At 42.3% G+C, this 23,797-nt stretch overlaps 1 protein-coding gene across 2 annotated transcripts in view; it reads right to left on the minus strand.

Annotated features, from left to right (window-relative positions):
* The window catches only part of LOC125881245 (testican-2-like), a 78,961-nt gene that overhangs the window by 20,449 nt on the left and 34,715 nt on the right, over positions 1 to 23,797 (minus strand). For both annotated transcript variants that reach the window (XM_049564329.1, XM_049564330.1), the window contains exon 3: positions 8,023 to 8,137. In XM_049564329.1, coding sequence (XP_049420286.1) covers positions 8,023 to 8,137 — 115 coding nt within the window. The remainder of the gene's footprint in view (positions 1 to 8,022; positions 8,138 to 23,797) is intronic.

Raw genomic sequence — 23,797 nt, forward strand, 5'->3', positions numbered from 1 at the left:
AGGGTTGAGGGAACGTAGGGCTGAGGGAACCCAGGGTTTAGGGGACATCATGTGGAGGGCACAAGAGGTTGAGGGAACACAGTAAAGGAAACAAAGAGCTGGGGGAACATAGAGTAGAGGGAACGAAAGACTGAGAGAACATAAGGTTGGGGGAAATAGAGCTAAGGCGAGAAAGGGCTGAGAGAATAAGTTTTGAGGCAACATAGGGCTAAGGGGACATAGGAATAAGGGAACATAGGGCTGATGGGACATCAAGCTGAGGGAACATAAGGCTGAAGGACCAAAGGGGTAAGGGAACATAGGGATAAGGGAACAAAGGGCTGAGGCAACATATGGCTGAAGGAAAATAGTGCCGAGGGAACAAGGGGCCAAGGGAACATGGGGCTGGAGGAATAAGGTTTAAGGCAACACAGGGCTGAGGGAACATAAGGATAAGGGAACAAAGGGCTGAGGAAACATAGGGCTGAAGGAACATAGTGTTGAGGGAACATAGGGCTGAGGGAACAAAGGGCTGAGAGAAAAAGGTTTGAGGCAACATAGGGCTGAGGAAACACAGGGATAAGGGAACAAAGGGCTGAGGCAACATAGAGCTGAGGGAACATAGTGTTGGGGGAATAGAGGGCTAAGGGAGAAAAAGGCTAAGGGAACACAGGGCTGATGGAACATAGGGTTAAAGGAACATAGGGCTGAGGGAACATGGGATTGAGAAAACATAAGGCTAAGGGAACATAGGGCTGAAGGAACAGGGTTTAAGGTAACACAGGGCTTGAGGGAACATAGGGATAGGGGAACAAAGGGCTGAGGCAACATAGGGCTAAGGGGACATAGGAATAAGGGAACATAGGGCTGATGGGACATCAAGCTGAGGGAACATAAGGCTGAAGGACCAAAGGGGTAAGGGAACATAGGGATAAGGGAACAAAGGGCTGAGGCAACATATGGCTGAAGGAAAATAGTGCTGAGGGAACAAGGGGCCAAGGGAACATCGGGCTGGAGGAATAAGGTTTAAGGCAACACAGGGCTGAGGGAACATAAGGATAAGGGAACAAAGGGCTGAGGAAACATAGGGCTGAAGGAACATAGTGTTGAGGGAACATAGGGCTGAGGGAACAAAGGGCTGAGAGAAAAAGGTTTGAGGCAACATAGGGCTGAGGAAACACAGGGATAAGGGAACAAAGGGCTGAGGCAACATAGAGCTGAGGGAACATAGTGTTGGGGGAATAGAGGGCTAAGGGAGAAAAAGGCTAAGGGAACACAGGGCTGATGGAACATAGGGTTAAAGGAACATGGGATTGAGAAAACATAAGGCTAAGGGAACATAGGGCTGAAGGAACAGGGTTTAAGGCAACACAGGGCTTGAGGGAACATAGGGATAGGGGAACAAAGGGCTGAGGCAACATAGGGCTTAGGGGACATAGTGTTGAGGGAATAAAGGGTTGAGGAAAGGTAAGGCTGAGGCGACACAGGGCTGAAGTAACATAGTTTTGAGGGAACAAAGGGCTGAGGGAACATAGGGCTGAAGGAAGAGGGTTTGAAGCAACATATGGCTGAGGGAACATAGGGATAAAGAGACAAAGGGCTGAGGCAACGTTGGGCTGAGTAAATAAGGGATGAGGGAACATAGGGCTGAGGCAAGGTAGGACTGAGTGAATGAAGGATGAGGGAACATAGAGCTGAAGGTACATAGTGTTGAGGGAATAAAGGGCTAAGGGAAAATAGGGCCTAAGGAACATAGAGTAAAGGGAACATTGGGCGGAGGGAACAAAAGGCTAAGGGAAAATAGGGCTGAGGGAACATAGGGTCAAGGGAACATATGGCTGAGGGAATATGCGTTGAGGGAACATAAGGCTGAGGTGACACAGAGCTGAAGGAACGTGGTAGTTAAGGGAACATAGGGCTTAAGGTAAATAGTGTTGAGGGAATATTGAGTTGACGGAACAAAGCTAAGACCCCACAAAACTTAATGGTGATCCAATAGCTGAGATATTAAAGTCAAAGTGGCCAACATATCCCTCCATAGATTCATCCATCCAGTGTGGCAACAAGCTCATAAGCAACATCACTCTCCAGAAACAGCGACCCTGCTACTCATTGTCAGCAGTTTTCATTGTAACTATTTCTTTAACAGAAAGTATTTTCAGAGACAGCATTTGACAGAGAGGTCTGTAGATTTTCCAGAGTAACAGATAATGCCTGCCTGTCTTCCACAGTGCTGAAATGAAATGTCCACAGGCATCAGGACAGCTGAGTCACTGCCCAGTTAAGAGACTCACATCTTGACACCACACTTAGTTATTTCTTAAAAAACAGAAAACTAGCACTTGCACTGCAACACTGATCATGCTTTCAGTTGCTCGTTTGAGAGAGATGCTCTTCCAACATCTGATGACATCTTGCTCTTGTTCCTGTCAAGTTTGAATGCACTTATTGTGAGTTGCTTTGGACAAAAGGATCTGCAAAATAAATGTAATGTAACGAGACTGGGGAAAGACACGTCGCTGTTGAATTTTTTAGGTTCACTTTCACTGTGATGGGATGGCAATAGAAACCTTAGGGGTAGATATCTACAAACTTGGGTAAATAAAACCCAAACTGTCTGCATTTCCTGTTAATATTTGAATGCAGTGCTTCGTAAAATCCCCCCTTTGCTTGCTTTCCTCTCACACGGTGATTGACTTCATGTTCAGTGAGCACAAACATTAGGCTCTGCAGTACGTCTTCTAAGGCTGCTACTTAATGATGCTAGGATGGTTTAGTGTGGTTGCGTTCGTGCTTATTACCCATTATTCGACACAGTCTCTCTCATCTCTGGAGTGACTCTGTAAATGAAGCACTTTATTGAAAAAGATAAACGCCTGTCGCAGCAGATAGACTTTGCAGGTAGTAATAATTCACTCCATTAATTCTTTTCAGACTGCAACCCTGCTCATTTGTTTTCCAGTCAAAGTGGAATGAATGGGTGAGGGAGTAGATAAATGCTTTTTCAGTGAGGTTTACCACAGAAAACTCAAGATTTTTTATGAAGGAAGGCACATTTGAAATACTATAAATACCAGTATTACACTGACCAAAATGTTAATGTATTTTCTATATGCTTCAGTGTTGTGCTTTCAACCCAACACAACTCTTAAGCTGCTCTATAATCAACACCAGTAGTCCAGTGAAGTGTTATTTTCGGCATGGGGGGTCAAGCACTCAATGTTCTCCCTGTTCAAGTGGGCTGAGATGTAAGAACACCATTGCTTAGTGACGCACAATCAAAAGCACTTAGCATCTTTAGTTCCCTTTTAACAAATGGTGAGTGATTGTGTGTTTTCTGCATACTAGGATCAAAAAAGGTAGACTAGACAAAAAAGGAATTAATATGTCGATATCATACATTTCAGTGATGACAAAATACACATAGTTAGGTCTAAATGGGAAGAAGAGCTGAGGATGGCCTCCATAGATGATTGCCGTGAAGACCTTCTGAATGAAGTTAAGTCATCTTAAACGTGCATGGCTCAGTTTAACCCAGCTGATAGAGGTGCATGGAGTCCGCCTTAATAAAGCCAGACTGGTTGAAATATATCTATGAGTCATTTTTAAACTGTGGTCCATTTTGGTCTGGAAACCTTTAGACAATCCAACACATATGTACGTATGTTAGCATGTGTCTTTTCCATCACAGCAAACAAAGTGATGGGAATGACATTTTGTCACATTAAATAAAGACAAAACTCATACTTTGGCTTGCTAGCAATAAATATACACAAAACACGCAATATAAAATGCTGTGTTTCTTATTATTTGTACATTCAAAGGAAACATAAGCTGTTTGGAATGACAGCTAATAAACATATTCTTGATTTGACACAGATTGACCTTAATTTCTTATATGTGTTACCTCCATGGAGCTAACTGTCCTCCACTCATGTGCTTTCTTGTCACATGAATGTTGCTGTGTATAGTATATGTATGTATATATAAAAGAAACTGGCCCCTGTTCCCTTAGCTTCATGTTCCCTCATTATCAGAACAGGCCCTTCCATAACTGGGCTGGCGATTAGTGTTGCCCATGTTATCACAGGACTGAAGGAACATAGTGTTGAGGGAACAAAGGGCAAAGGGAACATAGGGCTGAGGGAACATAAGGCTGAGGGGACACAGGGCTTAAGGAACATAGTGTTGAGGGAACAAAGGACCAAGGGAACATAGGGCTAAGGGAACAGAGGGCTCAGGGAACATGGGCTGAGGGAACATAGGGCTGAAGAAATAAGGTTTGCTGCAACATAGGCCCGAGGGAACATAGAGCTGAAGGAACATGAGGCTGAGGGAAGATATGGCTAAGGGAACATAGGGCTGTGGGAACATAGGACTCAGATAACATAGGGCTGAGGGAACATAGGGCTGAGGGAATAAGGTTTGAGGCAACATTGGGCTAAGGAAACATAGTGTTGAAGGAACGAAGAGCTAGGGGAACATAGGGCTGAGGGAATAAGGTTTGAGGCAACATAGGGCTAAGGAAACATGGTGCTGAGGGAACAAAGAGCTAGGGGAACATAGGGCTGAGGGAATAAGGTTTGAGGCAACATAGGGCTGAGGGAATGTAGGGTTGAGGGAACAAAGAGCTAAGGGAACATAGGGCTGAGGGAACAATGGGCTGAGATAACCTAGGGCTGAAGAAATAAGGTTTGAGGCAATACAGGGCTATGGGAACATGGGGCTGAGGGAACATGGGGCTGAAGGAATAAGGTTTGAGGCAACATAGGGCCAAGGAAACATAGTGTTGAGGGAACAAAGAGCTAGGGGAACATAGGGCTGAGGGAATAAGGTTTGAGGCAACATAGGGCTAAGGAAACATGGTGTTGAGGTAACAAAGAGCTAGGGGAACATAGGGCTGATGGAACATAGGGCTGAGGGAATAAGGTTTGAGGCAACATAGGGCTGAGGGAACATAGTGTTGAGGGAACAAAGAGCTAAGGGAACATAGGGCTGAGGGAACAAAGGGCTGAGATAACCTAGGGCTGAAGGAATAAGGTTTGAGGCAACACAGGGCTAAGGGAACATGGGGCTGAAGGAATAAGGTGTGAGGCGACACAGGGCTAAGGGAACATGGGGCTGAGGGAACATGGGGCTGGAGGAATAAGGTGTGAGGCGACACAGGGCTAAGGGAACATGGGGCTGAGGGAACATGGGGCTGAAGGAATAAGGTTTGAGGCGACACAGGGCTAAGGGAACATGGGGCTGGAGGAATAAGGTTTGAGGCAACATAAGCCTGAGGAGTAGCAGGGTTGAAGGCCCAAGCTCAGGGACTAAGGATATAGCAAAAAACACACATTAAAGGACATTTTTTATATAATAAAAATCATGACTGACCTCTTTTAATTTTTGTATGTTCCTTTTGGTGTCAAGTGTGACAAAAATAAAAAGTAAATGCGCCTTTGTTTTGATAAGCCCCAAGCATAACTCAGGGAAGTGTATTGGTCCTGTCCATAACTGCAGCAACCCTGGTCTTCTGTCTTACATACACTGTTCTAACCATGCCCCCTAGTAGCTGTATCTGACGTGCCATCAGAACCCTTGCAATGCACAGCCCAGTGTAGAGATACATGTGCCTTTAACAGACTCTCAACAATTAGAAGGCTATTACTATCCATGAATTCTCCAAAACCACCCTCCTTTTCAATCTGGTTGAATAATGTGATGTTTTTTCTAAGCCTGGGGAAAAAAAATTATCTCTCAGGGGAGCCACCGAAGGTTTCTTTTAGTTATGTAGAACATTTACTGAGTATTTCATTAACCTGTCAAACATTTCTCCAGACTAAGAATGAAATCTCCAGCCTCTGACTCCACCAAATAACAATGTTTAATTCCCTGAGTCCTTCCACCCCCTCTATTTTGTCTTTCTCCCATGTTGTATGGTTTATTACTTTTGTCCCTTTCTTTTTTCTTTTACAACTTCTTTTACTTGTATAGTAAAATATGATGATATGTAGATGCATATAAATGTTGAACTTGTCCTGCTTCCCCCAGTGAAAATAGTTGTCAAACAAAAATAGTGGGCTCCAAAAATGTTTTAAAACATCATACATCACAATATGTAAACTGCCACTGAAGAAAACCTACCTACCAGAACCAGTCACTCCCACACCAAACCAACTCCCAAAGGAACTATCTGGCTTTTTATGGGTAGTGTACATATAGTAGGGCTGGCCAATATGAAGATATTATGTTGTTATCGAGATATGAGACTGTATATCGTCCTAGATTTTGGACATCGTTGAATCGTGATGGCATAAATGGTGTTTGCATTACAGTAAAATGATGTAAATTCCACCCTATCAGAGCAGTGATAGCAAAACTATAAAGTTGTGGGCTATGAAATCAAAACAAAAAGCTGAACGCTCTGTAGGGCTGAAGAATCAGCTGTGGGTTCGTCATCCGAGCAACCACTTTCACATTCATGTCTTTTAATCCTTTTTTAATAGAACAATTACTATTATACCAGCTTTAAATATGTGTTACACGACGGCCACAGTTTGTTAACATGTTAAACAAGGTACAAACAAATTGCATAGGTTATTCTCACTGTTAATTTGCACACCAGTTACGTTTGTGTTAATCAGATTTTTTTATATTTAAACTATAATGGTGATTTGGCACCAGTGTGTGGACACTTATGGAGTGACGCCTACAAAACACATCCTCCCATTTTGGCGGTCTATTAAAGCTTCAAAATCTTCACAGCTCTTCCTTTGTGTTGTCTATGCTGCCGCTGCTGCCGTGCCTCAGTACTGCTGCTCGCTCTTTCAGCCCCACCTCCACATCAGCATCCACCTGCAGGCTCCAGCTAAGGGGGGAAACATTTAATCATCACTCCCCCATATCTCATGTAAACATATCTGCTGGGAGTGTTGAGGCTGGAGTCTAGACGCCAAACTCAAAACCATGTTCTGCTGTTGAGATAAATATTTAAACGTGAGTTTTCTGACTGGAATGCTTTTCTTTTTGTCAGCTGGGAGATATCGCAACTGTCTGATATACCCCATATTTTAACTCGAAGGCTCGATATGAATGTTTTTTTTTCTCTCGGCTGCTCGTATTTACAGTCCACACAACATGACATGGTGGAGAGGATTATCAGATGCACTGAGCTGAGAAGATTTTGTCCACTCTTGTTAGTTTACATCTGATTTGATGACGTGTTCATTTTAGTCCATCTCAACTGCATAAATGTTTCAGTTCACAAACTGATGATCCGTGTCGTTTTAACTTATTGAACTAAGTAATAGTGGCTTCATTTTTAATTAAAACGGAGCCACGGGAGTTCATGATACATCATGCATTAGATCATGATGAGTCATGTATTAGATAAGCATTAATTAATCATAAGGTATGTACCCTAGACATTAAGTGTTACCCATTAAGTTAGCATCTCTTTCTTCTGTGTCTGACAGGAGCATTACTGTCATGATTTTAGGAGTAGCTATGTATGAGGATGGAAGCAGATAATTTAAAGATATTTTTTGGGGCTCATTATTATTATTATTATTATAATAAAACAAGTTGTTAACCATGGTTATGTAATGCTGTGGTTGGGGAAAAAAGACTGGCCATCATATAAAAGCTGGCTGGGAAATTTTCCAAACTTAGCAATGGCCAGTCTGCGCCTGAAATTAGCTATTCATTTACATATAAAATATATTTTGTTATGGGCATTATTTGCCTCCATTACTGTCTGTGTTGTTCAGTTTTACCACCCTCCATCCACACCATTAATTAGTCACTGCTCAGCATGAGTGTTGGAGCTGAATGACATCACTCCTGACTCATGACACTCTGTGGCCCTGTACTGAGTTTAATCAATAGCTCTCACAACAAGACACTGAAAGGCTTTTAAGTGACGCACAGCCAACTGCCGCTGACACCTACAGCACAGAAGAGTCTGTCCCGTCCACGTAGGAATCTTCCAAACAGCTGCAGCATGTCTTGTAAACACAAAACAAAAAAGCCTCCCTCTGACTTTAGGACTCCACCTACCTGTGCTCCAGTTTTTTGCGATTGACACACATGGCCCTCTGGTAGCCCTGAGCGACGCACACCTTATGGCGGCTGCACTTCACATTCTGGCACGGGTCCTTGGTGGTGTCCACGGCTGCAAAGCACAAAAACAACAACACTGAAAATCACCAGAGGTGTCAATCACGGCTGAGGTGTTTTGCTTTAATTCGCTATTTTTGTCACCTCCTGGAGAAAAATACAGAGCTTCCGGGTGTTTTTTATTCGTCTTTTGACAGGGAGCATGTGTTCAACAGATTGATAGCAAAGGAGAAACAGAGGAAAGCAGCGATTTTATGTGCTGCATAATCAAATCAGCATATTTACACCTTTTAAAATGATCTTCCGTCCTCTCCTCTCTAAACGGGGCGTCTGCAATGAAAATCATGAAAGGTGTAATGAAAAATATTCTGGCAGTGTGCACAAATGAGTCCATTGATTTTATAGTCAGCACTCCTGAAAACATGGACGCCTCGCTGTCATTAGCGAGGCAGCCTGTCGTCAATAGCACTGCCTGCAGTCTCCAACGGCTGTCTGTGATTGCGAGGAAGCCTGACAGCACTGATTGAGCATCTCTTTCTCTCGGCTTGTCACATCTCACTTCCCCCGTGTCAACTTATCACTGTCTCTCCCCGTCTTGCCTTTTCTCTCTCTCACACAAACACACACACACACACACACACACACACACACTACTCCATCTTTGTCTCCCACGTTCCCTTTCTTTCCACCCTCTTCCCTCCCTCCTTCAACAGCATCTCTCTATCTTTGGAGAGTTGAACTCTTCAATGCCAACCTCTTTTCCACTGATAGACTGAGATGGAAATAGCACTGTGTCCTCCACCTTCCTCAGCCTGTGGTCAATGCCATCCGAAACTGGATGTCACACCGTCCCAGCCCATTTGCCGCCTTGCTGGAGAGGCCTCGGAAAACTCGCAGGCTCAGATAAATTTAAGAGTGAGTGGCAAGCGGGCGGTCGGCGAGAGAAATTTAAGCTGTGAAATCCTGAGTCAGCTTTGAGCAGCTGCTTTGTAGTCAACACGGTCAACAGACGAGGTGGCTGCCAGCCAGATTCCTGCAAATCCGGAGACTAGGTGATACTTTGATGCTACAGCAGGGAGGTACGAGGGAACAGTGGATGACATGACAGCTCTGAGGGAATCCAAAAATACTGGTAGGAAGCTGTGCGCCTGTGGTGCTTTTGTTCTATAAGACTAGGTATGAGACTGAGCTGGTGAACGGAGTTCGTAAAGAGCTCAAGACCTGCACCACTTCACAGCCTCTGTGCTTATGATCCACCAGCCTCTGTTCTACGATGCATTTTTATTGTGGAGGTTACGTGTTTGGTCCTGTTGGTTTATCTGTTGGGATAGCAGGATATCTCTTCTGAGTTACTTAGTCTCTATTTGTGGCTTCAGCACTCTATTTCCATGAAGGCAGTTTGACTGCCGGATCAGAGCCGGTGCCTGAACTCAAAGTAGTTCTCTGCGTTTCGACAGCCTAATTAGTGTCTCTCAGCCAAAACTGGTTCAGGAGCAGCACCACACTTTGCTGGTCTAGAACCATTGATGTATAAAGACAACTGGATACAGCGTCGGAGGCGGGACTCCATTTACTTCTATGAAAGTTGCTCAGTGGCACATAAAGCCAGAAAAGCTCAGTTTTAGTAGAATGACATTACCCTGATCTCCAGCCTTGTGGGGCCCATAAAGCAAGCTCACAAGAGACTTCTGCCCGAGTGGTTAACTTCCGGTTTAGTGCTCTGCTAACTTAAATGAGGATAAATATGATTTTACTGAGCTGCTCTTCTAGACTTTAGAAATGTTATTGGACCAAATGGATCAAATCCTGATGGTGACATGAGTCATTTCACAGGGGTGGTGATGCTTGAAAAAATGTATCCATTAGTTTTCAGATGTCGCTTTTACAATATAAGTCTATGGGAATTTTTTTTTTGAGCCCCACGGAAACACTTGACGAAACCCAGAAGTTGTAATTTGCATTTGGCCACTGTGTAAATTTGGCTTCGAAGCCCTGCGCTGTTCTTCTGGATGTCACGATCCTGGGTTTTTGTTTATATTACGTTATCCTATGGACTTTGTTTTGGAGTTTTCTGGTGTCTTGTGTTTGGATTTTTGATACCTGAGTTCATCGTATTTTTCCCAGTTGGTTTTCAGTTTAGTTTTTGTTCTGCTTTCATTTGGACTTTCAGTTACCTGGATGTTTTTTATCAGCTGCATTAAAGCTTGCTTTTTGTTAAAACTTACTCTACACTTGGGTCCACCCTGAACTGACACTTGACACTTGAGCTGTCTACAACTAAGAACTGCTTATGCCAGGGGCATGGGCGGGATTATTGTGACCAATAAAGGTCAATTAACACGTTGTGACTGCTAATTAGAGAAATAAAATAGAGCTTCAGAGTCGATGTGAAATCAAAGGAGCAGTGATCCATGGAAGAAACAAACTGTCTCACTGCATTGTGATCCTTCCCAGAAATCCAGAATAAACTTGAGTGAGCTTCAAGAAGAAAGCTGGCGTTCGAAGAAATACGACATGAGATGGCAGTAACATTTAAGAAATAATTAAGAAACTAAAAGAGGAGTTCAGAGACCAAAAGAAGGACCCCAGGTGCAACTCATTCTCACTTTGAACTCGTCACATATTGCATTTGGTCATGGACTTTCCACGTACAGATACAGGGCTCTAGTTTCGCAGACCGGGCGAGGCGGAGGCGCAGCGCACCTGCGCTTCGCCAACTGGGTGTGGTCAGGCGGATTTTGCAAGTTTGGCACACCGTGCACTACTCCTCTGTCCCACCTCCGTCCCTCCTACCTGCGGAAAGTCGGAAAGAGAGAGGAGAGAAGGCGTGGAGTGGGTTTTACACACATTACACCAATCAGATGAGCCCCTCTCCTCGCCCTTAAATGCGCCGCGCAAAGGTGTAATGAGAGTTTACTCAATTCGCCATGGCAGAAGAGAGCAGCAGTGTCAGACAGCCAAACTTCTCCCAGGAGGAAACTGATGTTTTGGTCCGGGAGGTCTGCTCGCAGTGTCCGAATATACAGAACTGCGAGCAGACCTCCATGGGCTGATGATGCAAAGGTAGCCTGGGAGGAGGTCACCACAATTGTAAATCAATGTTGCGTTTCTCTCGTGCGCACGCTATCTCTTTCTCTCTCGCAGTCTCACTCTGTTTGTTTTCTTTTGACTTTGACTTTGGCTCATTAGTTTGCAGCTATGTTAATCAAATCAGGTTGGGTTTCCATTACGTGTGCCAAATGGTGCCAATCCCCTTTGATCTGACATCAGATGTGACGGGACAGTCGATATAGAGATACATTTATATGCTGACTGCAGATAGTTGCATTGAATAGTGTTTTTTGGGTATTTATTGCATCGTTAATGTGCCTGATATTCTGGAAACCTGCCTGTGAGGTTTTGGTGACGTGTGCGCACTGTCCGCTGGTCAGCCAAACTTCGGCTTACACCGGCTGCGCTCCCCCTGCACTGACAGTAGACCTGGTTTCAGCTGGTGAGCTTTTAGCACACCTTCGGCGAAGCCTTTTGGCACGAAACTGTCACTGCGCCAAGCTGGATCTGTTGACACCTCCCCCTGCTGCACCGCCACACCCATCTCAGCGCACCTCGGTCTGCCAAACTACCAAACTGAGCGCGCCGTGGGTTGCGCTGCTTGAAACTAGCTCTGCGCGGGGTTCGCCACCCCGCGCCACCCTGCCCGGTGCCGGGAAACTAGAGCCCACAGTGTGAAAGGTACCCTGTGTGCATTGGTTGTTAACGTTCTGGGATGCCGTGTCAAGTTCTGCCTGTTACATGCATTGTCTTCTTTCAAAATACACTTCTGTTTTCACAGGAAATTTAATGTTTACATCCAATCCTTTCAAAATAAATGTACTACGTCAGTACAACAGCGCAAATTGACGTTTTCTTCCCTTCAACAACAAACACATGTGGCTAGGTTTAGGTAACAAAAGCATGTGGTTAGGTTTAGGAAAAAAACAGGGTCTGGCTTTAGAACACCGTTCTCTCGGGTGAAAGTCGGTGTTTGTTGGACCCATCCATCACCCCTCCCGCCTGCCCAAGTCGGACTTTTGCTGCCTTAACGTTAGTTCTTGTCCTGCCTCATTTCCCCCTGACGTCGCCTGGCACCATTAAACTATAACGGCAATCAGCCGCGTATCATGCTGACGTTAGAGGACCTTTTTTTTTTCATTGGTCGCAAGTCACTGCCCAGGTGCCGGATTTTGATGACTTCGGAGTAAGACCAGTCTCCCAAGTGAAGCAGCGATGGTCTGCCACAGAGAAAATCCCATAGTTAGGCAGTCTACATAAACCCTAGCAGGAAATATTTAATAATCTGATGGATTTTTGTTGGAAAAATGATGCATTTTTGCAACATTTTAAACACCTAAAAAAAAAAAAAAAAAAAACCTTAACAAAAATAATTGTAACATTGCACAAAAACGTACAATAATGGGAAATCTTTGAAGTCATGCTGCTTCATCATACCTCATCATATGACGGGTCACAAGACTTGGTATTACATCAGCGTCTTGATATCTTTTATACTGTTCGAGCTATCACAGCACACATTTCATGCTTGTTTTGGTCGTATTTAGGCTTTTACGTTGATTTGTGTTTGGTGAAATGAGTCAGTCCTTCAAACTATCACCAAAAAGTCTACACAAAAACAAACTCTCATGCTCAGTGTTACTGTCTTTGTGACTGGACTTGTGGTTTTTGAATAACCAGCTAAAAATCACAGTAAAATCTGACCAAAATTCTCATGTTAAATGAGCTCTGAAACTCTGAAAATCATTTCCACAGACTGACGCCGCCTGCATAGCAGATGTATAAACATCTCACCAAAGAAGAAGAGCACAGCAAGACAGCTATTGTGATCGGTGGAAATATTGGACTTGAAACATTAGTTTTGCCCCGGGAAAACATTTTATCATTCTGGGCAGGCAGAAGAAAAAGATATCTGTGAGATCAAGAAAATATCTTTGAAGACACAACCAGCAGCTGGATAACAAGTAAAAAAACATACAGTGCCACACTACATCACTGCTGCAGAGGGTGTGGATAAAGCAGGTTGTCACCAGTTGTCAGGGGTGAACGGGGATATGAGACTGGGTGCAGTTACTCGTCAACACTGCAAGGTCTTTTAAGATTCCCACAATTTTCTGTTGAAGTTATGCACCTGCATTCATAAAAATTTGGCATGTTACCATATGATTGTCTACTGGTACGTGCATTTTGATGCATATATAAGGCTGTCCCGTACACCAGATTTTGGGCATCAAAGCTTCAGTGAGAAATATTCACGATTAATCGGAGCTTTGACGGGGTCACCCTGGTCACACAAAGCTAGCAAAATGAATACTTGGAAAGATGGTCAGCCTGTTCCACACAGTTTTTTAGGTGATTTTATACACACCAGTTTCCTTAGGAGCATCTGGCACTCGACTTTTGGGGGTCATCTTGCATTCCTTTTAACAATTCCAGACACCTGACGTTTTTAACATCTTGCTAACGTGTCTTTGAGCCTGTCACATGTGGTCAAACTGTCCTGGTTCCAGAAGGGCTGGACTGCTAATGATTAAATGAGAGCAAGTCGGGGTCACAAAACTATGACAAAGTTTAAATGTCCTTGTCTGCGAATAACTAAAAATAACAAAACAAAACAAACATAAAAACTAGGGTGACCATATTTTAATTTCCAAAAAAGAAGACACTTGGCCGGCCACGACATAGCCTACTTAAATGATACTCGCAGTTTACTCAAAGATGCCTTATCATTTTAATATATTTAAAATTTATATGTATGGATAGAAAGTTATATTACAAAATAATATCTCTCAAAGACAGAAATTCAGATAGGCCCCAATAGGGGACACATACACACACTAGAGTGTGGCGATCCGAGCCCGATGGTACCCGACAGGTCGGGCCGGGTTTGGTCAAAAATGTAGCTATAAATTGCATTCGGGCTCGGGTTGGATTCGGTCAGCTTTCAGTGAAAATGTAGTGTAAAAATAAATAAAATCCTATTGTCTGTCCTGTTTATTGCTTGGGCACTGTTATTTACATGACAACACCTGAACATAACACACACAGACACACACTGGCTGTTTGTTTCTACCTCTCTCCTCGCTGGAAGTCTCGGACCTTCCACCTCCCGCCTCCGCCTTGATTAAATGCTGAAAATAAAATAAAAGAGGGAGACAGGTTTTTCCTATTTTATCTTATGTTGTTTTATTTCTCCCTCTCCTCTCGCTGGAACTGTCGGACCTCCCGCCTCCCACTCCGTCTCAAACATGGACGTCTCCCTCTCCGCTGAGCACGCCCGGCCTGTTAAATAGCCTGTAACCGTAACAACTGTGTGACACAAACTCAGTGCTTTGGTCATTAAATAATGTCGGGCTCGGTTCAGGTTTGGACAGAAATATGCGGCCCATCCCGCACTCTAACACACACACACAAACACATGGAAAACCGGACATTATCATCAGTTTACAAAACCCCCCCGGACGCCCCGGACGGGACGTGAAAAGTGGACATGTCCGGGCAAAAGAGGACGGTTGGTCAGCCTATAAAAACAAAACGGAGCATTCAAATACTGATGTGTGGGCTCCATGCTTACTCAGACAGCTTGTCGGACCATCACAAAGGGGAGGGCTTAGCAAAAAGTCAATTAACATTTTGTGGCTGCCATTTACAGAAAAAAAAGCTTCAGAGTGGATGTAAAATCAAAGGAGCAGTGATCCACGGAGGAGACAAACTGTCTCCTTGCCTTGTGATCCTTCACAGGAATTCAGAATAAACTCAAGTGAGCTTCAAGAAGGATGATGGCGTTTGAACAAATACAGCACAAGATGGCTACAGCCGAGTATGTCAGCAACATTTAAGAAATAACAAAGAGGCTAAAAGGAGTTTTTAAGGTGATTTGCCAAGATCATTGTGGATTTATATAGCAGTTTCGTTTGGTGCATCTGGCACTCGACTTTTGGGGGTCATCTTGCATTTTTTTTTTTTTTAAGAATTCCAGACACTTTTTTAACATCTTGCTAACGTGTCTGTTAGCCTGTTACATGTGGTTGAACTGTCCTAGTTTCAGAAATACTGGACTGCTAATGATGAGAGCAAGTTGGCAACACAGAGCTATCACAAAGATTAAATGTCCTTGTCTGAGAATAACTAAAGATATTGGATGACTATTCAAATACTGATGTTACGTCCATTACCATGGCAACAACTGAAGCTTTAAAGCATTTGGGTCAGACCTGATACGAATACAAATTTATTTATCTGTAAAAAAAATTAAGTTACTAAAAAAAAATGGGACTGTTCGGCAGTTGCATTAAGGTTTTCATTTCATTTATTTACATAGGAAAGGAACTGAAAGTAAGACTGTGTGTTAGAGTTAAACCTGGCAGTTGAAAACCTATTTTTCAGCAGGTTCCTGTTATGCAACAAAAACACATCGCAATACAGAATAAAAACAGAATCAATCAACAGAGGCGAAACAACAAAACGTAGGCAGCTGCAAAGTAAATGCAGAGTAGCAGAGTTTAGTCGAGTATAAAATAGGATATGGGATTTAAATCAGTGGTTGCAGATATGTCCTTCCATCATACAGTGTTTATGTGTGTTTGAAATGTGTATTAGAGGTTATTGCTCTAATGTAGTATGGGATCACGTTCCAGATCTTAGTGTAAGTGGGATAAAATTATCTCTGACCGTAATTATTATTTTTTTTTTTAAGTGAAATTGATCTAGTGATGTTGTGACTTGGACGTATAGCAGCAAGTTTAGGATTGTTTGGGATCTGAAAATAGAATTTCATGGCTATTATTTGTGTAGTTTTGAAAAGTCAAGGTGTTAGAATGGGGGAGTGCGGTGCAGTGATGAGTACAAAGGGGGGAGGTTACCATGGATCCTGTAAGCTCTGTTGTATAGTCTTGCTATTGGTTCAACGGTTTCCTTTGTGGTGAGCGACCATATGGGGAGACAGTAGGATATTGTCGAGAGAATTACTGCATGTAGGTATGTGTCTGAAACAGCAGGGGTGAGATATGCTCTGATCTTCTTATAGACATACAATTCCCGGTGGAGCCTCTTTATTAGGTTCTGAATGTGGTGTTGATAAGTGAGATGTGAGTAAAGGAATATTTAAAGATATTTGTAGGTTTCTGTGATGGTTAGTTTGTTACATTTTGGTTTGTTTAAAAGGCTGAAACATGATACTGAGGTTATTTATGCCAAAAATGATTGGCAGGAACAGTAGTAGCTACAAAATGAGCAGAAAATCCCACAGTTCCTCTTCACAGATCTACAGATTGAAGAAACCGTGTATGATCAACAATGGTTCCTGAAACGGGAGCTCGTAGAGCAGGGAGACATAATTTTGGTTTGGACTTTCCACAGACTCACCGTAAGCTTCTGCACCACATTAAAAAGCGTTTTCCATTTAGAGGTGGTTAAATGTTAAAGTTTCCTGATGTATATCTCTTCTTTAATTTTATTTCTGTTGGCTTTGTTGACAGGAGGTTAACAAGCGGAAACATAGTGCCTACTGCCCATCCTGCTCTGCACTGCGTACCAGCCACAAATTTGCGAATCCTCAGATAGCAAAGGAATGACCCACCCTACGTGCCCCATAAATAGCTAGGACTTGTTGCCTTCATTGGTTGGATTAATTAGAGTTAGGGTAAGAACTTCAAGATAAGACAAGCAGGGGGTAAAGGTTGGGTTAGGGTTAGGATTTGGGTTTCAATTAGGGTGCACTGAACTGGGGTTCAATCCCCAAGCAAAGGGCAGACCACCGGACCTGAAGACAAAGGAAGAGGCATGTCCAATTTTATTTCTGACTGAGTGGTGGGTGACTGAGGGGGAATTCCCAGTCGAATTTGTGGTTATGATGGGGGTGTAAGAATGATGATGTTGGGTTATGGTAAAATTGGGGTGGCTTACCATTAAAAGTACTCGTTGCCTTCATTGGTTGGATTGATTAGGGTTCAGATGAGAATGTCAAGGTAAGCCAATCGGAGGGTTAGAGGGTAAGAAAATAAGACAGAGTAAGGGGGGCCATTTCTTCGCTATACTAGGGTTTGCAAATTTGCGTACTGGCTGGATTGGATAGGAGCTAGGTAGAGGTGCCGCTTATTTGCAATCACTGTTGACAGCAGAAACATGGTGACCTCCCTCTGGTCTCCCTCCAGGTAGCCTTGGTGAGTAAGTGGGTTTATTTTGAGCTGTAAAATAACCTTCAGCATTGTTTCATTTGTTCGTGTTCTCACGACAGCATTTACAAGTGGACCAGATCAAATGCCTTGTGTGAGGAAGCTGCTCTTGATTGGTCAGAATTTCCATGCGGGAAAAATCCAGGAAGTAACCCAAACGTTGAAGAAGAGTACACTTGCAAGATAAATGTGACACTTTCTAATGTCACAATGGAGGGACAACTACGCAGGTTGATTTTAGCGCTGCTCATCGTGGACTATATTGCTGTCATTGTTCATTTTAGTCAAACCATACAGTTTGAAAACGAGGCGCGGCTTCAACTAGAAAACAATGTTTTGATGCATTGGATGTGCTGAATGTGCATATTAAGGCAGTACAGGAGGAGGTGCACATTAATAATCCTCCAGGACTGTAACATGCTCATGTTTAACCCAAACAATGTGTCATGTGACTGCAGTTGGTTCAGATCCAGGTCGCAACACATTCTCACCACAGATGAACTGCACCAGAGTTTGTTTGTAACCGGAGCGAGATCACCTCTTCAAGAAGGTCTTAGTCTGGTTGTTTTGGTGCACACCTGAGTGCGACTACTGTGTTCACACCTGCTCAACCAAACCGCACTTGGGAGGCAAAGGAACTTGAGTTTGATTGAACCGAACCAAGCAGGGCAGATGTGAAAGCACCCTCAAACTGAAGAGTAGCTAAACTGACCTACAGACTAACATGCATAACTGGTTAGAAATATTCTCTGTGCGTAACTTATTTATGGTTAACTGTTGACATCCCTAGTCAAAAAGAAAATAAATTAGTATCAGTCTGTAAAAACTGAATTATAAATCGGTTCATCTAGATTCCACCTCTCAGTGGGGAAGAAACTCATAAAAAGACGCAGCGTTCAGACTCAGCAGAGAAGCTCAAAGACAGACAGCTGAATGAAACGTCAAAGTCGTTCGATATAAAAAGATTTTGTGACCACTTGACTTTTATTCCCCTCCTCTGTTCCAGCAGGTATTCTGCTCCGTCATGATTTAATCCCGGTGGCTGTGACGATATCCAGACTGTACTGCTGCTTTTTCTCTTTAGATCTCAGACATGAAACACCCCAAAAATCACCCCAAACTGTCACCATACATCTCATTTTGACTATTTCTTTACAATATAGAGAGCATAGACACATCTCATATTTTCACATCTCACATCAGTTCTCTTGGGTGAAACTCATCACTCAGGTTTTCCTCAGGCTTTCTTCTGGTTTATCTTACAGAGACTACATTCTGTTGGTGGCTCCTCTCAGAGTTTAAGGTTTAACATTTCATTTTGTTAACAACAGTTCCAGGCAGGGACCATATACTTTTATTGGGCCAGGGAACAGAAGTGTATGGGGTTTTTTTTAGTGGCGCAATATACCTTTAACTAGAACCACTTTCTGCTGTTCCTTTTTATTATTTTCCGGCCACGGAGCAGTTGCTGTACCTGCCGTCTGCTCAGACAGAAACCACAGCTGTAGACTGTGCAGTGAGCCGTGCACTGTGCAGTCTGAATATATGAGGAAGAATCAAATAAAACTAGAAAGCACCCAGGGGGCACACACCGGTATCAAGGCTCTACAATCCTCTCTACGTATTAGTTTGATAATAGAAAATATGGATCTGAATTTGGATAGTAATACTCAATTGGTGAGACAAAACAATAGATGCATATCTAATTACGGTCCAGGAATATGCTGGACATGGCTGTACATAAAGATGAATGGCAGCCTTTAGTTCTGGAGAATATATCTTCTCTGAGAGTATTATCATTTTGGATGATCTTATAGCCGTTTACATTGCTGAAGCTCCACCTGTAGATGTAAGGTCAACAACTGTTGGCACCATATGTGCATGGTTCATCTACATTTGGTTTAAACTGCAAAATACAACACAGTTTTTGTGGCTTATGTCACAAAGGCTTTATCAGATTACTGATATAGAGGAATAGAAAAAGCCAAATGAACAATTCTTTCAGTATATATTTAGTGAAGAGTGGATGAAAACTATAGGAGGGAAGGTGGAAAATAGTTTCGCAAAAACGTACAATAACTGACCGCCATCCACCCCAATTGATACGGCAAACGTAGGGTGCTTTCACACCTGCCCTGTTTGGTTCGGTTCAATTGAACTCAAGTTTGTTTGCCCCCTAAGTGTGGTTCTCGAGACCTTCTTAAAGGGGTGGTCTCAGTCCGGTTAAAAACAAACTCTGGTGCAGTTTGTTAGTGGTGAGAACGTGTTCTGACCTGGATCTGAACCAACTGCAGTCACATGACACATTGTTTGGGTTAAACATGAGCATGTTACAGTCCTGGAGGATTATTAATGTGCACCTCCTCCTGTACTGCCTTAATATGCACATTCAGCACATCCAATGCATCAAAACATTGTTTTCTAGTTGGAGCCGCGCCTTGTTTTAAAACTGTATGGTTTGACTAAAATGAACAATGACAGCAATATAGTCCACGATGAGCAGCGCTAAAATCAACCTGCGTAGTTGTCCCTCCATTGTGACATTAGAAAGTGTCACATTTATCTTGCAAGTGTACTCTTCTTCAACATTTTGTTTACTTCCTGGATTTTTCCTGCATGGAAATTCTGACCAATCAAGAGCAGCTTTCTTGCGCAAGGCATTTGATCTGGTTCGCTTGTAAATGCTGCCGTGAGAACACAAAGTGACTGTAGACAATTACGCAAATTGGTAACAAAATTAGTCCCTGATTTGGACCGAAGCAAGACAACTGTAGGTCTGGAACCACCTTTAGAAAACTGGTGTTTATTCACACATTCAGTATTTACTGAGAAATATTAGCATTAGAAATAACATCAATTTGGAATTGTGTTTCTGGCTATCTGATGAATGTTAGTCCACTAGTGTCTCTTCTTTTAGCTCTGTTTTTGGTCTCCACCAACTCCAACAATATTTGATCCTTTAGCTGCGAAATGCTCCACTATGTTCAGGTGCTAACTGTGTGTGTCAGCTGTTTGGTGCTGAGCAGGTAGTGTGAAGTGGATTTTTAGGGTTTTTTTTAACTGAAAACAGCTGCCTGTTGCAACCAAGACGAAGGTGATGAGAGTGAGAGTGAATCAAAACAGTGAAAACCCAAACAATGAGCTCCCCCTTTCATATTACACAGCTGTGTCTCATGTTGTGTTCACACCAAACGCGATGTGAATTTTCGCATTGTGTTACTCGTGCAAGTTTGAACAGCATATGAAATCTCTGAATCTATGAATGAACTTCCACCAGGACTTCCTCAGCATCATCTGGCGAGTAATTTCCTTCGAGATAAATAAAATGCTGTTGAACTGAAGTGAATTGAACTGATCACATGTGCTGCTGAGTTTGTCTGGTGCGGTTCATGGCTCATGCGTAACCAGCATAGCTGTGTCGCAACTGATGCCACAGTAACCCATGTCGATAGGATGGTGATGTCTGGACACACAGATGTGATCACTTCCACATACACCAGCAGACATTCTGTCGTAAAGACCTAATTTGAGACACAGATCTAATCTGCCTGCAGGCTGATCATAGCTTCACAGTTCAGGAGTTTTTATGCAAATAAGAGAACTTCATAAACAGCCACGTGTTATTACTGTTGGATGTACATCGACATAAAAATACCCACTTTAATATATCCTTGTTAATTGCATTACTGTATGTTCCCATAGAAACACAGCTTGGCGTCTCTCTTATTGCTCCCTGGTTCGGCATCTCAAGATATCAAGTCTGCCTCCAAGCAACAGCCTCAGATCCAACACGTCCCTCACACAGTATTCTTATACAACTCCTACATGCTGAAAATGAAATCCAAATACGAGATTTAATTTGCATTAAAGATCAAATGTGTTTTCCACCTCGCCTGCGCTGCTGGTGGTTGTTGACATCGTGCTGCATTGAGAATTCAGTGCAGGGCCGGGACGTGTGAGGGCCATTATGGGTTTTAAATCCATCTGTAATCATGTCAACAAAGGCGATGGGACTGCACCGAGCCTGTGTCCAATCTCTCTGGGATTATTATTATTATTATTATTATTATTATTATTATTATTATTATTATTACGCTGCCATCAAAAACTAACATAATGCGGCTGCTTGCTCATCCACAATCAGCTTTCTCTCCGTTGTCTGTGACTTCTCTACTGAGCGTGACGGCTTGCAGTTGGACAGGATCTTCCGTCAAAGGCCTTCATCAATTTGTTTTACATTCAGACTGTCAGAGTGCATTTAATGAAGTACTTCAGTGGTTTGGCACAAAAAGAAAAAAAAAGAAAATCCGTAAAAGACCTGCCAAGAAACAGGAGCACATGTCTGAAACCGAAAAGATTTAACTGTGATGAATATTAAGAGCATGAGAGAGACGGGCTTTAAGTAAATTAGTTTCAACTGGATTTGCAATTACTGTCATCTTAGAAGACTCTTTTAAACCCTTCCATTTAATTGGTGGTCGCTGCGTTAAAGAAGCCTGCAGCTTTTATTCTACCACAATAGAGCTACGAAATTACTTACTTATAATTAGAGAGGATGCAACACGCAAGTTCACCTCTAGTTCCTTTTTATGACGCATTACGTCCGAATAATTTCCTGCAGTTGTTGTACAAATGGAGGCATAATCACAGTCACAGTCAAAACTTTTCTCTTGGCAGAATTTATCGGCTAAAATAAAGGATGTCAAGGTCACATCTGGCAGCGCCTCTGTTAAATCAGAGCAGTGGGGACCTTATTGTTTTGAAATGGCCCTTAAACACTCTGCGGAGCTGACGTCTCAATCAGCTCACTTACAAAAGCACTGGAGGTGTCTGAAGTCTCCCATTAGGTCTTTTGTTCTATCCGGGGCTCGCAGGTACACCTTGTCGGAGTTTCTGCTGTCTTGTTAAATTTGCAATGAAGAGGGCTCTGATCAATTAACTCTGCAGAATTAGTCCCAGTGGGAGTTGGGACGGGGACGAAATCAATGGTATTCAAATGAACATCGCCCACACTACAGCAAGCGAGGCGTTTTCTTGAGACTACATTAGTTATTCCCCCTGTTGTAAGAACAGACGGCCGGGATAACGTCTGGAAGGGCTCCTTCTCACATCTTCCTCCTTTGAGGCAAATCTTCAACGTCTTTTAAGTGAGGCAGTGTGGGTGTGGCGCTACAACCGACCTCCCACACTCACCTCGCAGCGGGAACACACTGCTTACCCTCAACTGACTTAAGCATGTATGAATAGTGTCTTCATAAGTCGAGCTGCGAAATGATTCATGCTTCATTATCTCCACCATAGAAGGGTGACCATTTGACTAGGTTAAACAGTTAAAATGTGATTTTTGCTGAAACAAGCACAGGTTCAGCTGAATGCAGCAAAATATTTTCAGTAGACTGAATTCTTTTAATTTTTACTTTTTTCCTGTTAATTTAATTTAATTCAATTTAACTCAATTTAATTGAATTTAATTCAATTCAATTTAATTTAATTTAATTTAATTTAATTTAATTAATTTGTATGGAGTTTTTAACATTTTAATTTATTTATTTTTAAATATATTATATTTTAACATTTGTAGTTTACTTGCATTTATGATGATCAAATATCGCAGATTATTCATCAGTAAGTCATATTGTGAAATAATAAAACAAACCCTGAATAATTCTGTCTCCTCATAATTTACTCTTGTAGCATAAGTTTTTTTTCTTGCACAAAAAAATTTTGTTCAAACTGAACTTGTTTACAACTGTTATTTGTTGCTTTAGGTTATTCAGTAATTAATAGAATTAAAATATACTTGTATTTTTGCTTATTAACAGGTGCTGAATTCTCCACTTCAGTGTGCCAGATAATTAAACAAATGCTTTTTACACCTAATACCATAAAATATATTAATTCTGAGAAATGTTTAAATGATCTAAACTGTGGAAATATCCCTAATGGACAGCTTTATTGCAGCAATCTGCAATGCGAACTTACAATATTTTTCTGGCAAACTTGGGATTCTGGTTCGGGTAAAAGTAAAATAATGTCACAATATTTCAGGGTACGATATTGCAACAAAATAAGTGATATAGTTTTACAGTTTGCTTCAAATATTTAGTACAAACTAAACAAAAAAATTATCTCTCATTTCTTTAGTTTGTGAACAACAGCAGTAACTCAGAGTGAGATTCAGGTTCTGTATACAATATTAATAGTTGAACAAAATAAAGTCTACCACACATTACACATTTAAACAGCTCCCAAATACAACAATTGTACCCTGGGATCTATATATTTAAATCAACAGGTGATTTCCTTCTTTTAGTGTTATTTTTTTTCCACCTGGACCTTTATGCTCTGCCATTTCTCCTCTAATCATCACGCTGTAACCTGTGACTGGCTGTTATGATACCACAACTATCACACATTCACATGTATGTAGTTTTTTTTTGTCAAGCTAGGAGCGTCACATACACTGACTCCTGTGCTTTCATGGTGAGAGC

The sequence above is a fragment of the Epinephelus fuscoguttatus genome, linkage group LG20 (genome assembly GCF_011397635.1).
Source record: "Epinephelus fuscoguttatus linkage group LG20, E.fuscoguttatus.final_Chr_v1".
Classification (NCBI taxonomy): domain Eukaryota; kingdom Metazoa; phylum Chordata; class Actinopteri; order Perciformes; family Serranidae; genus Epinephelus; species Epinephelus fuscoguttatus.